At 40.2% G+C, this 23,272-nt stretch overlaps 1 protein-coding gene across 4 annotated transcripts in view; it reads right to left on the bottom strand.

Moving 5' to 3' along the window:
- Positions 1-23,272, bottom strand: part of LOC138760348 (FERM domain-containing protein 6-like) — a 114,889-nt gene that overhangs the window by 24,323 nt on the left and 67,294 nt on the right. For all 4 annotated transcript variants that reach the window (XM_069930818.1, XM_069930819.1, XM_069930820.1 and 1 more), the window contains exons 5-10: positions 21,258-21,334; positions 17,138-17,324; positions 11,887-12,042; positions 6,882-6,947; positions 6,659-6,727; positions 1,951-2,125 (exon numbers count right to left, since the gene is read on the bottom strand). In XM_069930818.1, coding sequence (XP_069786919.1) covers positions 1,951-2,125; positions 6,659-6,727; positions 6,882-6,947; positions 11,887-12,042; positions 17,138-17,324; positions 21,258-21,334 — 730 coding nt within the window. The remainder of the gene's footprint in view (positions 1-1,950; positions 2,126-6,658; positions 6,728-6,881; positions 6,948-11,886; positions 12,043-17,137; positions 17,325-21,257; positions 21,335-23,272) is intronic.

The raw sequence follows: 23,272 nt of genomic DNA on the forward strand, positions 1-23,272 counted from the left end.
AAAATTTTTCTTTGAATTTTTGTATCTCTAAGTATTTTTATCTCTATATATCTTTGTATCTTTACACAGTAAATGCTTTGTTATTTATTGTTATGAAAGTCTTGTGAAGCTATGCAAAATGTTTATTAGTTTTATCAACAAATTAAAATGACATACACTGCAACCGTGTCTGCCTGTCCCGCATCGGACTTGTCAGCCACAAACGAGCCTGCAGCTGACGTGGACATTACCCCTCCATAAATCTTCGTCACGAAGCCAAGCCAAAGAAGAAAACTACATAAAGTAACAGCCACTGTTTGATTTGTTGGATTAAAGAGATAGAAATTTGGGATATCGCAGCTCATGCTTTGGAATATGATACTCTTGAAATTAAGATATATTAGAATAAGGACAGTGTCGTCCTTAGGATTAGTGCAAAAATGGAGCACTAATGGAGCAGACTCAGTGGGCTGAAAGGCCTCTTTCTGGGCTGTATCTTTCTAAGACTCTGCACTGCAACTGCTGCATACAAAAATGTGTGCATAATACAGGAGACATAAGACAAAAGTATTATTCAGTATCCACAAATGATGGATGACAAGTGGGTAACTGCTTTATCAGGCACTCCTCCTGATGGTGGTTTACTTGACTATTGCAGAAAACAATTTATCTGTATGTAATAAAAATCTGCAGATGTTGTAAATCTGAAATAAAATTAGTGGAAACATCTCTAACTCACTGAGTGTATCCAACATTTTTTTATTTTTATCTTGAGTTTGATTGCTGTATCTCTCACAGACCCAAAGTACATGTCTGCTAATTTCCAAGTTACCACAATGAGGAAGTCAGGATAGAAGGATAGCATGGTGGAAAAGGCATTTGGTACACCTGCTTTTATAAGAACAGGAGCAGGGAAAACTCCGCAGTTACCACTGTATAAGACGTTAGTGAGACCGCAGTATTTTGGTCACACCGATATTGGAAAGACATCATTAAACTGGAAGGAGGGCAGATAAGATTCACAAGAATATTGCCACGACTGGAGGGCTTGAGTTAGAAGGAAATTGAGCATGACTTTTTTTCCTGGAGTGTAGCAGTATGAGGGATGACAATATAGAGATATATAGAATCATGAGAGAGGCATAGATAAGATAAAGAAGCCATCATTTTTCCCCCAGGATAAGGGAGTTTCAATCTAGAGACATAGATTTGTGAGAGGAAATTAAAAAGGGACCCAATGGGCACCTTTTTCACACAGAGGGTGATAGATATGTGGAATGAGATGAGGTGACAGAGGTGGGTACAATTGCAATGTTCAAAAGACATTCAGACTAGAATGTGGATAGGTAAGGTTTGGAGGGAAACAGATCAAATGCAGGCAAATGGGACAGTCTGGACACATTAGGCCGAAGAAACCGTTTCCGTGCTGAAGCGCTCTACGTCTTCGATCCGTTCAGTAATAATGTGGTGGTTGCTTCAGATCTAGCATGTGCCCAATGGTCCACAATGAATGAATAGGCAAAATGGACCAGGATTGGGGAGACAACTTGGTCGGCATAGAACTGTTGGATAAAAAGTCTGTTTCCATGCTGTAAAACTCAGTGAATCTATGACTCAATATTTGACATCTTAAATATATGCAGAATGACCTAAAATTCTTCTTGACCAGGATGTTAATTTTTTAAAATTGCAATGGATAAGAAAAGCAGAGTATTTCATTTGTGCATAAAGTTACTTCACAAATGAAAGATCTATTCCCGGAATAGATGCAAGAAGGACACAACACCTTGCCACATCCATCGAATGAAAGCAGAATAAGTTTATTCAATAAGGGAGGTCATTGAAAGCATTTACACAGAATCCAGGCTGCTTCAATTTCAATTAACAGTTTTGTAAAGGGAACTCTCGGCATTTTAAATCTTAAATGTGTCCTTCTCCACACTCCTAAATTGTTTATTTTACTGTTCTCACCTTCTGTTTCTTCCATTTTCCGGATCTGCTTGAGCATAGGTTGAATGTTCATAGAGAGTCGGTGGCTATTGCTGAGGAGTTGCAGCAAATGCTTGGAATGGAACGGACAGCTTGTATAATAGATCAGCTTCCGAGCAGAGGGTAGACCATCCGGCTGGATCTCAAATTTCTTACCCTGTAATAAATGGATGTGCAAGTGATAACTTTGAAGAAGTGACAAGCAGGCTAGATAAAGGAGATGTAGTGGATGTTGTGTACAGTGAAAACCCGTTATCTGGAATTTAAGCAAATTAAAAAATCTGATGTCATTCGATTTCCATGTAATTTTTTTTGAATAACGTTCTTTAGAGGTAGGGGGTTTAGATTTATAAGGGTTGTTTTTCTTTCTTGATATATAATTGATTTGATTAATTGAGAATTGTAAATATCGATTACGTTAAAGAAGGTGAAAAAGGGGAAATTAATTGTAAATTCCTCCCTTTTTAAGAATGGAAATTTTATAACTTCTTTGAAAAGTTATGTCCTTCCTCTGTTTCTTTTCTTCTCCCCTTGACTGAGTTTTTTTTCACAATGGTGTGTTGATACACTATTAAGAATGTGCTTTTGAGTTTTGAATATACTTTATGTTTTAAGAATATTTCTTATATATATTTGGATCGTTGTATAATCGAGATGCTTAATTTAATTGTTAATGCAAAGGGACCCAGGAGTTCTTGTGCAGAATAGCGTGAAGGTAAACTAGCAGGTTGAGTCGGTGGTGGTGAAGGCAAATGCAATGCTGCCATTCATTTCAAAAGGAATAGAATAAAATAGCAGAGATGTGATGTTGAGGCTTTATAGGGCATCGGTGAGACCTCACTTGAAGTATTGAGAGCAGTTTTGGGCACCTCATTTAAGAAAGGATGTGCTGATTGACGTTGGAGAAGATTCAGAGGAGGTTCACAAAGATGATTCCAGGAATGAAAGGGGGTTATCACATGGGGAGCGTTAGACAGATCTTGGCCTGTATCATTTGATTTTAGGAGAATGAAGGGGGATCTCATTGAAACATTTTGAATGTTGAAAGGCAAGACCAGTATAGATGTAGAATGGTTGTGTCTCAAGTTGGGAGAGTCTAGGATAAGAGGGAACAAGTTCAGGACTGAAAGGCATCCGCTTTGAACAGAGATGCAGAGAATTTGTTGCCACAGACAGTTGTGGAGGCCAGGTCAATGGGTGTATTTCAGGCAGAGATTGATACGTTTTTGATTAGCAAGGGAATCAAAGGTTTTGGGGAGAAGGCCAGGCAGTGGGTCTGAGTTGGAAAATGGACCAGCTAATGATTAAATGATGGAGTAGGCTCGATGGGCTCGAATGGCCTATTTCTGCTCCTATGTCTTGTGGTCTTAAACACAAAAACCTCTTTAACCTGTTCAGTCTCTTTTAGGTACACCCATTCAATTTCATTTATATTTACAACATAATATTTAAAGTGACAGATCTGTCCAAGTAATTGCTGTTTTAGAGAATCCTGCCAAGTTCTTCTACGAGTCAAGGAGCAAAATCTAAATTACTAAATAGTTGCCTAGCGCTTCATCAACTCCTCATCAAATACACATATTTATTTATTCTGTCTTAACCTCTTCACTCACACTACCACATCTTTATCCCCTATTTTAGGAGAACAGCAGTTAGTTGGAAACTGGTTATCCCCATAACGTTGCTGCCAGAGTACCTCAAGGCGCTGTTTCTAGCCAAAACATCTTCAGCTGTATTTCCCCCCCAACCCCTGGAATCCCTCCAGCCCAAAGAAGGACTGCTCATTGATAAATATAGTGTTTAAATTCATTCATGTCCCAGTATGTACGTGAGCAATTTATACATGCACGTAGCAAGACTTTGCAACGACCAAAGCGATGTTCGCAAGTGGCCAGTGGTATACGCAGCACACACACATAGATCATTCACACCAAGGGTCTAACCTTTGCTTTCAATAAAATCACCCACATTAACCAGGAACAAAAGGACTGTCTATTAATTCTGGAGCTACAACACAGATGGAGGAGTATACTTTGCTGTAAGACTGAACCCTGCTTTCAAAGTCTTTCCATAACCCACTGGTACTAATCACTCTTCATTTTCCTAAAAGAGTGGAGCTCACACATTCAAGAACCTCATCACTATCGTAAATATATAACTGCCAATATTTATTCCCCAGGCCTAACCATCTCCAATGTCAATGGTACATTGGATTTCAAATGATTGCGCCAGTTTCAGAGATAAAGAAATGCTGAAATTACTCTGTGCCACAGTCACATATAGACCAGGATGGGCAAGAACAGCTGATTTTCTTCCCCAAAAGATATTAATTGAATGGATGGGCCCTTCTTCCAATCTAGCCACCATGGGCATCACAAATCTCTTTATTCCAGATTTATTATATGACTGAATTTAAATTCCTTAGCTATGTCAGTTTAAGCTCATATCTCTTGATCATTAGCTTGTTTGTCTGGATTGCCAGTCCTGTGACACACTGTACCTAGTGTAACACATGCTGCACTCCACTTTGCATCATCTGTGACATTGTCGGCACCAGAACGTTTGTTAGTGGTGAGGGGGGCGGGGATGCTAGCAAGGACCACCTGTCGACAGGTTACCCCCTCCAGCGGGGGACACAAGGACACTCTTTTTATTGCGTCAGGTGTCACCAGACACTACTGATGCTTGACACATGCTAGAGACGTGGCAGGGGAGGGTGGAGAGTCGCTAGTGTGCATCCACCTAGACGCTACTGACGCAGGAGGGAATGGGGGTGGGTTTGACAGCTAGGGATGGCTGCGACTATATGGGGGGGGGCACAGCACCTTGTTTGTGGGGAGGGTAAGCCTGAAGATGCCTCCTCCCCCTCTGACGGAGACCCTTTCTCATTGAGCCAATCTGATTTGCGATTTAAGAACATTAAGAAGTAGGAGCAGGATTCGGCCATCCAGCCCGTCGAGCCAGTTCCGCCATTCAATGTGATCAGGGCTGATCTGATGATAGGCTCATCTCCACCTACCTGCCTCTTCCTTTTTTATACTTCTTTATTGTTTACATGTATACACTGGACAGTTTTTTTGCACTATCAATTCTGGCTCACCCACAGGAAAAAGAATCTCAGGGTTGTATGTGATGCATGTTTTCCCTCTTTGGCTTGGCTTCGCGGACAAAGATTTATGTAGGGGTAAAGTCCACGTCAGTTGCAGGCTCGTTTGTGGCTGATAAGTCCGATGCGGGACAGGCAGGCACGGTTGCAGCGGTTGCAAGGGAAAATTGGTGGGTTGGGGTTGGGTGTTGGGTTTTTCCTCCTTTGTCTTTTGTCAGTGAGGTGGGCTCTGCGGTCTTCTTCAAAGGAGGTTGCTGCCCGCCGAACTGTGAGATGCCAAGATGCACGGTTGGAGGCGAGATCAGCCCACTGGCGGTGGTCAATGTGGCAGGCACCAAGAGCTTTCTTTAGGCAGTCCTTGTACCTCTTCTTTGGTACACCTCTGTCTCGGTGGCCAGTGGAGAGCTCGCCATAGAACACGATCTTGGGAAGGCGATGGTCCTCCATTCTGGAGACGTGACCTACCCAGCGCAGTTGGATCTTCAGCAGCGTGGATTCGATACTATCGGCCTCTGCCATCTCGAGTACTTCGATGTTGGAGATGAAGTCGCTCCAATGAATGTTGAGGATGGAGCGGAGACAACGCTGGTAGAAGCATTCTAGGAGCCGTAGGTGATGCCGGTAAAGAACCCATGATTCGGAGCCGAACAGGAGTGTGGGTATGACAACGGCTCTGTATACGCTAATCTTTGTGAGGTTTTTCAGTTGGTTGTTTTTCCAGACTCTTTTGTGTAGTCTTCCAAAGGCGCTATTTGCCTTGGCGAGTCTGTTGTCTATCTCGTTGTCGATCCTTGCATCTGATGAAATGGTGCAGCCGAGATAGGTAAACTGGTTGACCGTTTTGAGTTTTGTGTGCCCGATGGAGATGTTGGGGGGGCTGGTAGTCATGGTGGGGAGCCGGCTGATGGAGGACCTCAGTTTTCTTTCATCAGCCAGTGATGTATGTACTGGGGCAATAAATTTTAAATCTTTTTGTTAATCCCCTTACAGTAAAAATCTATCCTACCTTGTCTTAAATATATTTACTAAGGTAGCTTCCACAGATTTGCCACCCTCTGGGTAAAGCAGTTCCTCCTCATGTCCACCCTAAATCTACTACCCTGAATCTTGAGGCAATGTCCCCTCGTTCTAGCTCCCGCACCAATGGAAACAACATACCTATTTCTATTTGATTGAACTGATTTAAGGGTGATAATAATCCAGTGCTGTGCTGTTATGGTTTAATGAAGAAAATGTATAAATGATTGGACACATTTAACTGTAAGATAATCTCAGCGACTAAAATTGGATCATTCAGAAAACAATTTTCCTTTATCTTTGTTTCTTCAGACATTTTAAGGGTGAAAGAAATACCAATACCAAAATTAAATTTAAATAAAAGGAATAAAAATATGGCATATATTATAATACACAGGATACTCTTATCACAAGGGTAAAAACACTGGCAGTTTTTTTAAAAAACAGCAATATTTTGGATCTACAGCAATAGACATTGCAAAAGCAGGGCATTCTCTCAAGGGCTGTTTGCTGATTAAACTAGCTTTACAAGATCCAACACTGGTAAGACCGCATTCCTCCACTTACCAGAAAAGTAAGCTTGCCAATATTTGACCAGGGAAAGTCGTACAATAATTGCCGGGTATTATGAAGTTCCTATAAACACAGTCCAAATGGGAAGAATACAATAATTAATAAATACAATTTCATGAACATCTATGAAATAGATTATTGGAGGAATTCTAGATGCAACTGAATGCTTAACATTAATCAGCCCCATACATTATTTTATCAACAACCTTATACGTACCTGATAGATATGCATGCCTTTCAAAGTGAGCCCAAGAACCACTGAGGGATGCTCTTCCTTCTTGTCCTGTAATACAACAGTTTGTATGAGCCAAAATAAAATGGTATTTACTTTTTAAAGATATAGAACTGATTCATTGCGAATATAATAGCTGGCCACTATTGTGTACTGTTCTGGTCACCACACTAAAGCAAGATGTGGAGACTCTGGAGGTGCAGAAGCAGTTCACCAGAATATTGCTTGGATTGGAATGTATTATCCATAAAGATAGGTTGTACAACATTTGACTGTTTTCTCTGAAGACTGAGGACGAGTTGTTAGTTATTTAGAACCAAGGGGAAAGAATCCTGACTCCAGGTACTGATTACTATTAACGAGCCAAGACTTAAGACTATTTTGGAAATGGATTTGTAGAAAGAGACATGATATGGGTATTTCATTTCAACTAGTGCTGAATTATGAAGGATTTTCTGGTGTTTTTTAGGTTTCACCCATTTTTTCATTAATGACTTACTGTAAATTAATGGATAAAATTATGAGAGGGGTATCAGCCAGAATCCCCTCTTCAATATTAAATGTCACAGACTCGTGGTCATGCATTTAAGATGGGGAGTTGAAAGGATGTGTGTGGGGCAATTTCCTTTCAACAAAAAGTGGTAGGTGCATGGAATTGGCTGCCAGGAAGCAGGTGCTTAAGTGGCATTTAAGAGGCTTCTAGATGGATTAATGACTCTGCAGGGAATACAGTATTTGTATCATGTGCAAGAAGTTTTAGTTTAACATGGGCATAATATTCGGCTCAGACACGTAGGCTGAAGCGATCTCCTCCAGCTTTCTTATCACTGCCAGATGATACTGAGAAGAGGACTACAGGGTTGACGAATAGATGTATTTTTTCTTGACAGTTATTATGACAGTGGCTTCCCAGGTAACTCCAGGCCAATTGTAATTTATTGAGCAAACCACCCAAGATTGACAGTCATCAGGCTGTTCTCATGTGCCATCCAACATTGCAGTTTTAACAATGCATGCTGTTTATAACATAACATAACATAACAATTACAGCACGGAAACAGGCCATTAGGCCCTTCTAGTCCGCACCGAACCAAACACCCCTTTCTAATCCCACCTCCCTGCACAATGCCCATAACCCTCCATCTTCTTCTCATCCATATACCTGTCCAACCTTTTCTTAAATAATACAATTGACTCCGCCGCCACTATTTCTCCCGGAAGATCATTCCACACAGCTACCACTCTCTGAGTAAAGAAGTTCCCCCTCATGTTACCTCTAAACCTCTGCCCCTTAATTCTTAACTCATGTCCTCTTGTTTTAAACTTTCCTCCTCTTAACGGAAATAGTCTATCCACATCCATTCTGTCTATCCCTTTCATAATCTTAAATACTTCTATCAAATCCCCTCTCAACCTTCTACGCTCCAAAGAATAAAGACCCAATCTGTCCAATCTCTCCCCATACTCCAGATGCTTAAACCCAGGCAACATTCTGGTAAACCTTCTCTGCACTCTCTCCACTCTGTTTATATCCTTCCTATAATTAGGCGACCAGAACTGCACACAGAACTCCAAATTAGGCCGCACCAACGTCTTATACAATCTCAACATCACCTCCCAAATCCTATATTCCATGCAATGATTGATAAAGGCCAGCATACTAAAAGCCTTCTTCACCACCCTATTCACGTGAGTTTCTACTTTCAGGGAATGATGTACCGTCACTCCTAAATCTTTCTGCTCTTCTGTATTCCTCAATGCTCTCCCATTTACCACATATGTCCTATTCTGATTCTTCTTACCAAAATGAAGCACCTCACACTTATCAGCATTAAATTCCATCTGCCATTTTTCAGCCCACTTTTCTAAGCAGCCCAAATCCCTCTGCAATCCTTGAAAACCTTCTTCATTATCCACTATTCCACCTATCTTAGTATCGTCTGCATATTTACTAATCCAATTCACCACCCCATCATCTAGATCATTAATGTATATAACGAACAACAATGGGCCCAATACAGATCCTTGAGGCACACCACTGGTCACCGGCCTCCAACCTGACAGACAATTATCCACTACCACTCTCTGGCCTCTCCCTTTCAGCCAATGTTCAATCCATTTGACTATCTCAAAATTTATACCTAAAGACTGCACCTTCCTAACTAACCTTCCATGTGGTACCTTATCAAAGGCCTTACTGAAGTCCATGTAGACAACATCCACTGCGCTACCCTCATCCACATTCCTAGTCACCTCTTCAAACATGACCTTCCTCCCACAAATCCATGTTGAGTGCTCCTGATCAGACCCTGTCTATCCAGATGTTTATAAGTACTATCTCTAAGAATTTTCTCCATTAATTTACCTACCACAGACGTCAAACTTACAGGCCGATAGTTGCCAGGCTTCCTCCTTGAACCCTTTTTAAATAACGGAACCACATGCGCAATGCGCCAATCCTCCGGCACTATCCCCATATCTAATGACATTTGAAAAATTACCGCCAGAGCCTCTGCTATTTCCTCCTTCACTTCTCTCAATGTCCTGGGGAAGATCCCGTCTGGTCCCGGAGACTTATCCACCTTTATATTCTTCAAAAGCCTTAAAACTACACCTTTTGTAATCTCTATATTCCCCATATTTACCCAATTTGCTTTTTTTATCCCACATCTCCCAATATCCTTCTCCTTAGTGAATACCGAAGAAAAGAAACTGTTCAATATCTCCCCCATTTCTCTAGGTTCCACGCACAGTTTTCCACTCTGATTTTCTAAGGGACCAATTTTGTCTCTAGCTTTCCTCTTACCATTAACATATTTGTAGAACTCTTTTGGATTAGTTTTCACCCTGCTTGCCATAGTTTTCTCGTACCTTCTTTTAGCTTTCCTAATTCCTCTCTTAAGATTCCTCTTACATTCAATGTATCTTTCAAACATCTCCTTAACTCCATGCTTCTTATATCTAATGTACGCCTCCCTTTTTCTTCGAACCAAGTTTCCAATATTCCTTGAAAACCACGGCTCTCTCAAACCTTTTGCCCCTCCTTTTAACCTAACAGGAACATAAAGCTTTTGCACTCTCAAAATCTGATCTTTAAAAGACTTCCATCTCTCTACTACATCCTGCCCATAAAACAAATTGTCCCAATGCACACCCTGCAAGTCCTTCCGCATCTCCTCAAATCTAGCTTTTCCCCAATCAAAAACCTCAATCCTTGGCCCTGATTTCTCTCTTTCCATAATGACATTGAAGCTGATGGCATTATGATCACTGGACCCGAAGTGCTCGCCAACACTAACCTCCGTCACTTGACCCATCCCATTTGCCAACAGTAGATCTAACACTGCTCCTTCTCTGGTCGGCACCTCTACATATTGTTGTAAAAAACTATCTTGCACACATTTCACAAACTCTAACCCATCCATTCCTTTCACAGAATGTGTTTCCCAATCTATATGTGGAAAATTAATTACAACCCTGTGCTTATCACAAATATCTACTATCTCCCTACAGATTTGCTCCTCTAGGTCTCGGTCCCCTCCGGGTGGTCTATAATACACCCCTACAAGTGTTACCTCTCCTTTCCTACTCCTCAGTTCCACCCAAATAGCCTCCGTGGATGTGCCCTCTAATCTATCCTTCCTAGGCACCGCTGTAATATTTTCCCTGACAAACAATGCAACCCCACCTCCTCTTGCCCCTCCGACTCTATCACACCTAAAACAACGAAACCCAGGGATATTCAGTTGCCAATCACATCCCTCCTGCAACCATGTCTCACTAATCGCTACCACATCATACTTCCAAGTATCAATCCACACCTTCAGCTCATCCACCTTTTTTACAATACTCCTGGCATTAAAATATATGAATTTCAGGGATTTCCCTGTTTTCCCTCATCTTTAAGAACAACATTATTTAAAACTCATCAAAATTAAATTTTCAAAGACAAATTTGTAATACAAAACATTATTCCATGTGAATTTTCCACTTGTGGCGTCATGCTGGCACTGCAAAATCCTGCCGGTGTTTGTTGTTGATGTTTAACTGGCTGATCCAGATATTCTGCTGTGCTGCTTAGTTCCATTTTGTTCCAAAATCTGAAAATACTGAAAAACATCTCGTCCCAAGCATTTTGGGTAAGGGGTTTGCAACCTGTATTAGACTCTATTATTTAATCAAACTCATTCCTCTATTTCTTAAATCTCAGGCTGTTTGCAAACTTTATTTTTTCAGCTCAGATTTACCAATTTCAGATCTATATACCAGACCCTAGAATACCCACCAGCACACATGTAGACACATAAACAGTACTGTGGTTAGCAAATGAGTTAGCTGTTAGCTAAGTCTGATTTTTAAAGCTTGAATACACAACATTTATTTTAATAGTAACCATTTCTCCTCCCAGTTTAACAATTTATTAGGTTACTAATAAGAGATCTTAATAATAAGATATAATAAGAATCTGTCTCCGAGCCCTTTATTTACTATTTTTGGAATGAGTGGACTATTGGACTTAATTTTGACTCCATCTCAATCCCATGTAGTTCCTTTTGCTTCCCTGATTGCTAGACGGCTCATTTTGCTGCTGTGGAAAAATTTTGTCCCTCCCACGCATTGGTTATCGGGTTTGATAGAGAAAATCTGGTGTTCAACTACTAAAACGAGTACTAATTTTTTTTTCCTCTTTGAGGTTCTTTTTTCAATTATTTCTGGTCTTTATTTTTTTTATTTTTCATTTCCTTTTTTTTCTCCTCTGAACCTATTAATTTTGAAATTAGTAGTTGACACCTGAGCTCGATAGTAATCGCTCATAAAATAGATTAGTTATAGACTTTTTTATCATTGTTTACTATCTGTAATTTTAATTTACTGCTACCCGAACATTATATCATATGCATCTATGCACCTGATATTATTTTTTTCAAAAATCAATAAAAAGATTGAAAAAGAATAAAAAGAAAGAATTGAATTTAAATAAATTCCTTACTTTCTGAAGCCGGTAGAAATGAACAGGCACATCCTCTAAAAGACAGGCTTCTTTGATAAACCTCAGTATCCCCTCTTTAGGAGTAAGTCCACGCTGCTCTCTGTGCATTTTTGGAACATGCTTCAAGATATATTCACAGCCCCTTTTGTTAATTACCTATGTACAACAGGGAATAAGTGATTTGATGTTTTCGTTAAAGCTCGAAACACCACAATGTAATCAACAATAAATTAGTAAGTGCTGGAGATATCAGTCGGGTCAGGGAACATTTGCAGTGGGAGAAATCGAATTCAGTTTTCAGGTTAGTAATCTCTCAATAGAACTGGGAGAAGTTAGAGATGAAAATGGTTGAAGTTGTTGGAAAATCAATATTTACAAACATCTATTGGATTATATTGTCCATACTTCATTGTCAACACAAGTGTAAAGTGTGAAGTGCAATACAGCTCTTTTGAAAACAAATTATATCATTGTTTATTTCCATATTTTCAAAACTTCGATCTGCTTTTGATCCATGATTCCAGTGTCCGGGGGTGATGGAGTTCCTTCTGCAATGACCGAGTTGACGAATGAAGAATAACTGAATATGTTGGTCCTATGCTCACTGGAGTTTAGAAAAATGGTAGGTGATCTTACTGATGTGTTAGATTCTGAGGGGCTTCTGAAGATATTGTGAGACTAATTTTCTCTCTCAAGGGAACCAGGAACCAAAAGGCATAAAAAGGGTTTGCTCTTGCAGGAGAGTGTGAATCTCTTCATGTTCTCTATCCCAACAAGTTGTGGAGGTAAAAAAAAAACCATTGAATATATTCAAAGGTGAGATAAATTATTGTGCTATATGAAAAACAAGAGGTTATGGTGATTAGACAGGAAGGTTGAGGCCAAGAGCAGATAAGCCTTGTGACTGAACAACACTGCAGGCTCAAGGAAGGGGTTGCTTCACTTACTTGTCAATTCTTATGTTCTTTAAAGTTATTTGCAAGTTCATTAAATGTTTACTCCTTAAATGCCTTTGATAAATTCTCATACTTTACATAACTGCTTTACTTTCAAAACCTCCCTTTGTTACATAGCTTGGGACCAACTTTAGAATCTTGTTGGTTCAGTGGTTTTTTCTCTTCAAATTATATAATTAACATCTTTCAGATTTTTTTTCCAATAAATCAGCATCTTTTTAGCTAACTAGCAATTTTAGGATGAGGGAGTAAAAAAAAGAGTTCTGTAATAATTTGTTCAAGAAAATTCCAATCAGCACATGGCTTTTCCAAGCACCAGTAGTTTGGTTCTCAAAGCCTCTTTTATTGTCAGGATAAAGAGAAAACCTCCTTTCCTAATTTTATCTCTGGCTTTTAGTGACACCCCTCACAAAAGACATTTACTAATGTTCATCAGGGAGGGAACTATGCCAACCTTTATCTTGTCTGGTCTATATGTGACTCCAGACAGATGCAAACAACTTCCTCAGTTCAGAGGAATTCAGGGAAGAGCAGCAAATGTTGGCACTGCCAGCAAAATGTTAACATTCTGGAAATTAACAAACAAAAATGAACACAACTACTTTATTGAGGTACTTCTGGCTCCACCTCAAAGCGTGTTCTCCCATTTTATGAAATGTGCATTACCTGCATATAATTATCTCAGGAAAGAAAATCAGGATAAAGCAGAACTGATATTTAATGAGGTAAAAAAAAACATTTTTGCAGCAAACCAGAAATAGCTTGAAGAGCAGCCGGGTCTATGATGTTTTCTTTCTCCTTCTCTGAACCCGGTGATGGTAACGTTTATCATCCAAACATTTGAACTAAGGAGGTAGCTGTATTAAGGGAGTGAGAGATTACTTGGATGGCTTTCAATGGTAGTTAATGGAAGATGTATTGAAAAATGGAGGAGAGTATTAATTCTTGCTGAGTTCTTCCAACAAGCTGTTTTTATTTCAGATAACAGCATCTATAAAAAGAAGTTTGGCTGTTGGCCCTTTTTCCAATGTAAACTAGGTGCTTCCAGAGTACAGTTTTATTTGCTCTCCTTGAGTGTTTACTTGGTAGCATTTCCAGGTAATTTTGAAGACTCTTGATATCAATTGTAAAACCATTTACCTCTTGGATTCACTTCTGGCCTTGCCTTCAGCTGACGGATTTCCCAAGACTTCAAAACAACATGGCTTAAAATGAAGGCAAGCAGCTTCAGTTTGGTACTGAAATGATCAATCCATTTCCCACCTATGGACTGATCATCTACCCTTCATTGCATCTCATTTTTTTTGTAATTCTTTATTTATCACACTATGAACCATATCAACCAATATATTTACAGCTGCATCTCTTTTAATATTCGCAGTGAGATTTTCTCTTTTTTCCCCATCCCTTCCCACCCCCTCCAAAAACAGTAAATATTGAACATTTAAAATACAATAAAACAATATCTTTATACAAAAGGAATACAAACAAAAAAGACATATCATCTACTTATACACATTAAATCTGATCGTGTTTATCTTCTTATCATTTTAGGTGCTGGTGGTCCGAGGCCTGCTCTTTCTGTTATGTTCCATAAATGGTTCCCAGGTTTTTTCAAACATTGTAACTTTGTCTTTTAAATTATATGTGATTTTTTTTTCCCAATGGGATACACTTAAACTTGGTTATATATTCCATTAATGTTTATAGTCATATAGTCCAATGTGGCCATCTTATATCTTTATTTTCACTTCTTTTCCGCCTCTTCACCACCTCCATCCCCTTTTATTCCATTACTGTTTTTTAAGTTTTCCTTTTTAATCTCAATATATGACAACGCACTTAAGACATGAAATACCCCAACAATCCCCACAAGCAATAACCCTTTAACCCCAAATGAACCTCCCCTCCTTGGATTGCCCCTTGTCCCTTGAGGGCAACCACAACTCCCCTTTCCATTCGGTTTGCGAATGGAATTCACAAGCATCAACCAATTTCGCAGTGACCATTATTCTCTCACCCCCACCCCCCCCCCCCCAGAGAACACTATTTTCCTATATTTACAACAAAGCTCTCTTTCTTTCTTTCCCTTCTTCCCCTTCTCTTATCCATCTTTAAATCTTTATATATACATTATCTTTACTTTATATTTTTACAAATTTTTGTATATTTTCTTGCCAGTCATCCTTCTTGTCACTCCTCCTCCTCTCTTCTCTTGTCCTGCAAATGTTTAGCAAATTCTTGGGCTTTCTTTGGGTCCGAGAACAGTCTATTCCATTCCCCAGAAATAAATACTTTGAGTACTGCTGGAAGTTTAAATATAAAGTTATAATCTTTCTTCCATAAGATTGTTTACGCCGTATTGAATTCTTTCCTCTTCTTTAAAAGTTCGAAGCTTATGTTCGGGTAAAAAAATATTTTTTGTCCCTTATATTCCAACAGCTTATTGTCTTCTCTAACCCTCTTTCTTGCCTGCTCCAGTATGTTCTCTCTTGTTCTATACGTTAGAAGCTTTACCAATATGGATCTCGGTTCTTGATGTGGTGGTGGTTTCGATACTAGTGCTCTATGCGCCCTTTCGATTTCTATTTCTTCATATGAACCTGTTGTTCCCAACACCTTCGGGATCCATCCTTTTATAAATTCCTTCATATCTGACCATTCTTTGCCTTCTTTCAGGCCCACTACTTTTATATTGTTTCGCCTACTGTAGTTTTCCAATACGTCAATTTTTTGTGACAATAAATCTTGTATCTCTTTAATTTTTTTTCGCTTCCTTCCAACTTCCCTCTTAAATCATTTATCTCCATTTCTACAGCAGCTTCTCATTTCTCCACATTTTCTACTCTCTTCCCTATTTCAGTCATGACCAACTCTAAGCTTTGCATTCTATCTTCAGCTCTTTTCATTTTTCTTTTGATTGAACTAAATTCTAACGATAGCCATTCTTTTAATGACCTCATTTGTTCTTCAAAAAAGGCTTTATCTAAATGTTGTCCTTCTATTTTACCTTCTTCTTTCCTTTGAAATTCTTGGTCTCCTTCTGTCTGTATCTATGTATGTGTGTTCTTTTCTTCTCCGTATCTGTGTCTCTTCATCCTTCTCTGGTGAGCTGCTTCTGTATCCTTGCTGGGCCTCCAGCTGCTGTGTCTCCTGCTGTTGGGCCTTCTGCTGCAGGTTGACCCGTTGTTGAGCCTCCCACTGCAGGCCGACCCACCGCTGGGCCTCCTGCTGCAGGTCGTCCCCCTGCCAGTCACCCCGTTGCCACTCATCCTCTTCCCGCCCTTCATTCTCTTTCTCACCACTCTTCGTTTCTTCTTTCTTGTTTGCTTCCCTCAGCCGAATGCCCCAATACTGGGGGTCTCTCAGCTGGCCACTCCGCAGCTGGCCGCTCCTCAGCTGAGTTCACTTCCCGCTGGCATTAATCTTTTCTTTTACTTGCGCACTGCACATGCGCAACTCTTCACACATGTGCAGTTGCACACCTCTTCTTGGCTCTGATAGCCATTTTTGAAGTCCGCTGGTCGGGAGACAATACTTCTCTGGGGACTCACCAACACCAGAGATCGGCCACTCCTCTCCACGGTGGCTCTCTGCTCTGATGTGCAGGTAGGCCTTCTTCTTTCTTTTCCAGTGATTTTCCTTCTTCTCTTTTCTCTGTTATTCTTACTTTCTCTCTTTTGGGTGCCATCTTCTGTCTCTTCTCTGTCACTTTATCTTTCTCTTCCTGTATTTTCTGTTTATTGAGCTATGTTTTTTCAAACTTTTTTTTTCTTTTCTCTGGAGAGGGCTGGTTCCACTCGACCAACCGCTACTCCATCACGTGACTCCTCCATTGCATCTCATTTAAAACGGACAAATGAACAAATTGTGAAGAGTTTTCCTATTCCAGGTTTTTTCCATTTTGGAGTAAAGATTTAGCTCATGATCTGCATACTGTAATCCCAGCAAAAAAAACTTAATTGAGGTCTTTAAAAGAAATCAGCCATGGAACATGTATAAACAAATGACACCAACTTTAATGGTATGAAGTAGTTAATACCCCAGTTTCTATCTTATAAGCTTTTAGTCTCTAAAGCACATTTTATATATAGAATTCAAGATATATTATTACTTTATGCAATGTAATCTATTAAAAACATAGGTTTCAAATACCTGCTCTGGAAGCAGACAATTTACCAGGAAGAAAAACCTCAAAAGCCAAATCTCAAACTTTTTTGTAGACAGGTTAAAAATCTGGACACACCAAGTTTCAAATCCGAAAGTTAAGCAACAATCAGGTGAATTATTCTTACCCACTGAGGGAAATAACTCCGAGGCTCAAAATAGTTTCCAGTGTGGACTTTCTTTCTGTGGTTTCCCAAGTCAGCCTGCAATGCATATGCAGTAAGCAAAAAGTAGACTTCCTCTTTGGTTGTGCAGCAGGAGTTTAAAACTTGCTCTTTTAGTTGGCAGTAGTAGAAGTGTCTTGCCTTCTTGTCACTGAAGATATATGGAATATAATCAATAGAAATAGCCACTGATGGACTAATGTTAACACAGTGTTTAGGGTGGTTAAAAAAGTATATGGTGTGTTGGCCTTCATTAGTCGGGGGATGGAGGTCAAGAGCCGTGAGGTAGTTTTGCAACTCTATAAACTAAAGGGAATATTGCCTTTAGTTCTGATCACTTCATTACAGGGAGGATGTAAGTGCTTTGGAGAGGATGCAGAGATTTACCGGGACGTTGTCTGGAATGGAGAACATGTCAAGGTTGACACAGATATGGCTTTTCCCTTTGGAATGATGAATAGTGACAATAGAGGAACACAAGATTATGGGGGGCATGGAGAGGGTGGACAGCCAGCACCATTTTCCTGGGGCAACAATAGCAAATACCAGAGGAGATCTGTTTAAGGTGAGTGAAGGAAAGTTTCGAGAAGGTTTTTATACAGAGAGTGGTGGGTGCCTGGAATGCATTGCTGGGAGTGGTGGTGAAGTATGGTACAATTTGAACATTCAAAAGGGTTACTTATGGGTGAGCGGTTAGAAAAATTTGATTGTTCTAGAGTAGGTTTACATATGCCGGAACATTATGAACTGAAGGCCTTGCACTGTGCTATAATGTTCTATGTTCTAATAATAGTTATGTGCTTGTTAAGGATTATTTTCTAATAGCATTCATGATTTAGGCTACAATTCTATGTGTAACTGAGCAAGAGAAACCAGGCCAATGCCTCAGTACATTCACCCTAATTGGACTAGTCAAATTGGTAAAAATACTGAGGAGGAGGAATTCTTTGAATGTTTACGGGACGGTTATCTAGACCAATATGTCGAGGAACCAACTCGGGAGCAGGCCATTTTAGATTGGGTATTATGCAATGATAAGGGGCTAATCAACAATCTTGTTGTACGATGCCCTTTGGGTAGGAGCGATCACAATTTGATCGAATTCTCACTCGACATGGAGAGTGATGAAATTAAAACCGAGACTAAGGTCCTGAATTTAAATAAAGGGAATTATGATGGTATGAGACCGGAGTTGAGTTAGATTGATTGGGTGATGTTTATGGGGGAGTTGACTGTGGATAGACAATGGAAAGCATTCACAGATCTAATGGAGAAATTGCAAAAATCGTTTATACCGGTTTGGCATAAAAATAAACCAAAAAAGGTGACTCAACCGTGGATAACAAGGGAAATTATAGACAGAATTAGGTCCAAAGAGAGAGCATATCAATTGGCCAAAAAAAGTACCACAACCGAAGACTGGGAGCAGTTCAAGATGCAACAAAGGAGGACAAAGGGATTAATCAAGAGAGCAAAAATAAATTACGAAAGTAAGCTTGCGGCAAATATAAAAACCGACTGCAAAAGCTTTTATAAATATGTCAAGAGGAAAAGATTGGTGAAATCCAGAGTAGGTCCTTTGCAGTCGGAATCAGGGGAATATATAATGGGGAATAAGGAAATGGCAGACAATTAAATTCTTACTTTAGTTCTGTTTTTACAAGAGAGGATACAAATAACCTCCCAAGGATGTTTGGAAACATAGAGACTAATGCAAGGGAGGAACTGAAAGAAATCAGTATCTCTAAGGACATGGTCTTGGGGAAATTGATGGGATTGAAGGCAGATAAATCCCAAGGGCCTGATAATCTACATCCTAGGGTACTCAAGGAAGTGGCCATTCAGATAGCAGATGCTTTAAGAATTATTTTCCATACCTCGATAGACTCAGGATCAGTACCCATGGATTGGAGGGTAGCTAATGTTACCCCACTATTTAAAAAGGGGGGGGTCGAGAAAAAGCGGGGAATTATAGGCCGGTGAGCCTTACATCAGTAGTGGGCAAAATGATGGAATCCATTATTAAGGATGTAATAGCGGAGCATATGACTAGCAGAGAAGGGATCAGATGGAGTTAACGTGGATTTACAAAAGGTTCATCGTGCTTTACAAATCTATTGGAATTCTTTGAGATGGTGACAGGTAAAATAGATGGGGGAGAGCCAGTGGATGTGGTGTACCTGGACTTCCAAAAGGCCTTCGATAAGGTCCCGCATAAACGACTGGCTTCCGAAATCAGGCTCATGGGATTGGGGGAAAAGTATTGATGTGGATTGAGAACTGGCTGGCAGGTAGAAGACAGAGAGTTGGGATAAATGGCTCGTTTTCTGAGTGGCAGGCGGTGACCAGTGGGGTGCCACAGGGATCTGTACTGGGACCCCAGCTGTTCACATTTACATTAATGATCTGGATGAGGGGATTGGATGTAATATCTCCAAATTTGCAGATAACACTAAGCTAAGAGGGGTTGTGTGCACGGAAGAGGGGGTCAGGAAGCTCCAGTGTGATTTGGATAAATTGAGGGACTGGGCAGATACATGGCAAATGCACTACAATGTGGATAAATGTGAGGTTATCCACTTTTGTAATACAAACCGGAGGGCAGATTACTATTTGAATGGCAATAGATTAAGAGATGGTGAAGTGCAGAGAGACCTAGGGGTACATGTACACCAGTCTCTGAAGGCGAGCATGCAGGTACAGCAGGCGGTTAAAAAGGCAAGTGGTATGTTGGCCTTCATATCAAGAGGGTTTGAGTATAGGAACAAGGATACCTTACTGCAGCTGTACAGGGTCTTGGTGAGACCCCACCTAGAGTATTGTGTGCAGTTTTGGTCACCTTATCTAAGGAAGGATGTTCTTGCCATGGAGGGAGTGCGGAGGCGATTCACCAGGCTGATACCTGGAATGGCAGGAATGACTTACGAGGAAAGATTGCGCAAATTGGGATTGTACTCACTGGAGTTTAGAAGATTGAGAGGGGATCTCATAGAAACATATAAAATTCTGGCAGGACTGGACAGAATGGATGCAGATGGGATGTTTCCAAGGATGGGAAAATCCATAACCCGGGGCCATGGTTTGAGGATAATAGGCAAACCATTTAGGACCAAGATGAGGAGGAATTTCTTGACCCAGAGGGTGGTGAATCTGTGGAATTCATTGTCACAGAGGGCAGTAGAGGCAGGTTCATTAAATATATTTAAGAGGGAATTAGATCTATTTCTTCAGAATAAGGGTATTAAAGATTACGGAGAGAAGGCGGGGACGGGGTACTGAACTTTAAGATCAGCCATGATCTCGTTGAATGGCGGAGCAGGCTCGAAGGGTCGAATGACCTAGTCCTGCTCCTATCTTCTATGTTTTTATGTTTCTATAATCCAGATAGTGTCTGTAGAACACTTTCCTTGAATATTGTCCTCAACAATCCTTGACTTTTCTGGATCATCCTTCATGAACATCAATGATCATTAAGCTCAGACATTAAGTCATCCAGTAATTGGCTTTTCTGGAGATGCTACAACTTAGCAGAAGTTAAGAGCTAAGCCATTGTGGGCAAATGAATTAAAGAGGAGAGAGAAAAGTGTTCTGAAAATTAGAAGGGGGAAGAAATGTGCTTAAAATCAACCAGCCCGTTTTTCCATCACCACCTCCACTATCCCCTGCCACACCCACCACATGCAACTGCGGCTGAAGGATATACCGTACTGTAGAGCAGGAAGAAACCTAAAAACTGTCTTCAAATCAATCAGGTATTGAGAGTTAAATCAGAAATTTGCAGAAAAAGAAACACTGTTGCTCAACGCAGAAGTACGACATTGTTGAAAGTGGATCATTTCCAGCCCGGCTGTGTCATCTTTCTTTCACAAAATAAAGTTACCTCAATCTTATTGTCTCTGAACACAGGCACGCCAGGCAATGAAAGCAGATATTTGTCCCAAGCAAGCCAGATACATAACCGATAGGTCTCATAAATTGTTTAAGTGTTTTTTTTTCAAATAGACAAAATAAGAACCAGAGGGAGTGTTTGGAAGGTCCATTTGCTTTACATCTTTAGCTTCATTAGTAAACAGGAAGTCTGTACCTTATTACTTTTCCATTTTCTACATAGTACTGCACTCTTAAAGAAACGGTGAATGGTGCACTGAGCTTCTCATCACTCTGTTTAAAAAGGAGGGGAGAGGAAAGAAAGAAGACAGCATTAGAGCATAATCAAATGTTAATGCCAAGGTTAAAATCATGTTCTATCCTAACATTTTAGAGCACCCATTTTCGAGATTTGTTCAAAACGTGTTAAATGCAGCAAAGTGTAGATTTTGAACATAATGGTGAACACTAAATGTTTCTCTAGATTTTCTTCACAAATTTACAAAGGAGGTAACAATTGCCCAGCAGCGGAATAATACAGCAAATCAGCTGTAAAAGTGCAAGTTATCACGAGTGTAAATTGTCGACTTCAGGTGTCTTGATCATTGGCACCCTACCCTGTTAAAGTTTCACAGGGAAGATTCCAAGAAGGGCTGGGCGATGCACTGGACCACTGACTTTGAATGACTCTTTTTCACACAGAGGGTACGAAGTCGCTGGAACAGGCATCCAGAGAAAGTGGTGGAGGCAGATGTAATGACCAAAAAAGTCTAAGCACAGTCAGTTTCAGGAACTCGGTGGATCAGCATTAGTGGCACAAAAAGAATGGTCAGCATTTTGGCTGAAACCCTTTGTCGAGAAGTGGGGGGTGGGGGGAGGGGAAGCTCATTTGACATTGAATTCTCTCTCCTCATCCCCAGCCTTGATAAAACGTTTTGGCCCAAAACATTGACCATACTTCTTCTCCCATTGTCTTTGAACTCGCTGAGTTCCTTCAACGGATTGTGTTTAACTTCAGATTCCAGTATCTGCAGTTTCCTGTGTGTCAACAAGAAAATAAGCATTTGAACAAGTAGTTGGAAAGGTACAGAGGGACACAGGCCTGATGCAGGAAGATGCCTCATGGTCAGTAGGGACAAGGTGGGATGGAAGGGCCAATTTATGCTAATTGGAAAGGTAAGCTGAAGGGTGTAGTTTAATTTAATAATACTGTAAGATAAAAGTCGTAAAATTATTCAAATAAAAGTTAGTTAGCAAATGTATTTTCTTTTCAAAATGTTTAATTATACAAATCCATTTAAACAATTTTTAGGTAGCTGATGGTAAGAGAATATCAGTGAATTACAGTGAGCTATCAATGGGCATTAGAGCCAATTGGTGGAAGGAGTTCAGGATCTGCCACCTGAGGTTTAGTGGACACTCACAGTTCCGCTCTGCGGGCTGAGTGTAACATCAAGGGCTCCGGCACAGGGCCAGAGGAGTTCAATCATTGAGATGGGAGTGTCAAACATTCAGCAACAACGGGAGGAACATTGCAAAAGACAATTAACAAATCAAAGTGAAAATTGTGGTTAGTAGCAGTGGATTCCAAAGGGCAGTTCAGAGCATGAGGGTCAGATTGTTGCAACCTTGGTGACAACTTCTTTAGCATCAGAACACTATTCTCATCAACCTGACCCCAAACCCACATAGCTTGCAACATTAATTTAAGTGGCCTATGCTCACTAAGAAATAGACTACTAGCTAAACTATTAAAGTTGTCCAGCTGAAGGAACCAGTGCTGGATTAATGCAAATGGAGACCTTGGGAGGCCCAAACTTAATAGCATCTGATCGTAAGAAACAAAACCTCGTTCTCTTCTTTTATCTACTCAATGAAAGTAGAACATTGCTGAAGTTTTAGCATTGATAAAAAGATTGTTTATAAATTTATAACCTCAAAATTAGCCTGAGCGTTTAATATGAGCTGTAAATGTCTGCACATGTGCTCAATGAAATTTGCAAATTTTGGAGGGCCTTGCTAAATTTATGAAATTGGTCTCGCAAATGTGTCCAAAGGTATGGCAATTGATTCCAGCAATCCAAGAAAGTTTCCATTGTTTGATGAACCAAATGTTTCAACATCTCCCCGAAATGCCAAGCCACGTTCTGCCAAAAGGGAAATCACTGCAATAACTCGCTGATGGAGGTGTCTCCAGTAATCCTGATTTGCTCTGAGGTTTGATGTGAGCGT

This window comes from Narcine bancroftii, chromosome 4 (genome assembly GCF_036971445.1).
Source record: "Narcine bancroftii isolate sNarBan1 chromosome 4, sNarBan1.hap1, whole genome shotgun sequence".
In the NCBI taxonomy this organism is placed as follows: domain Eukaryota; kingdom Metazoa; phylum Chordata; class Chondrichthyes; order Torpediniformes; family Narcinidae; genus Narcine; species Narcine bancroftii.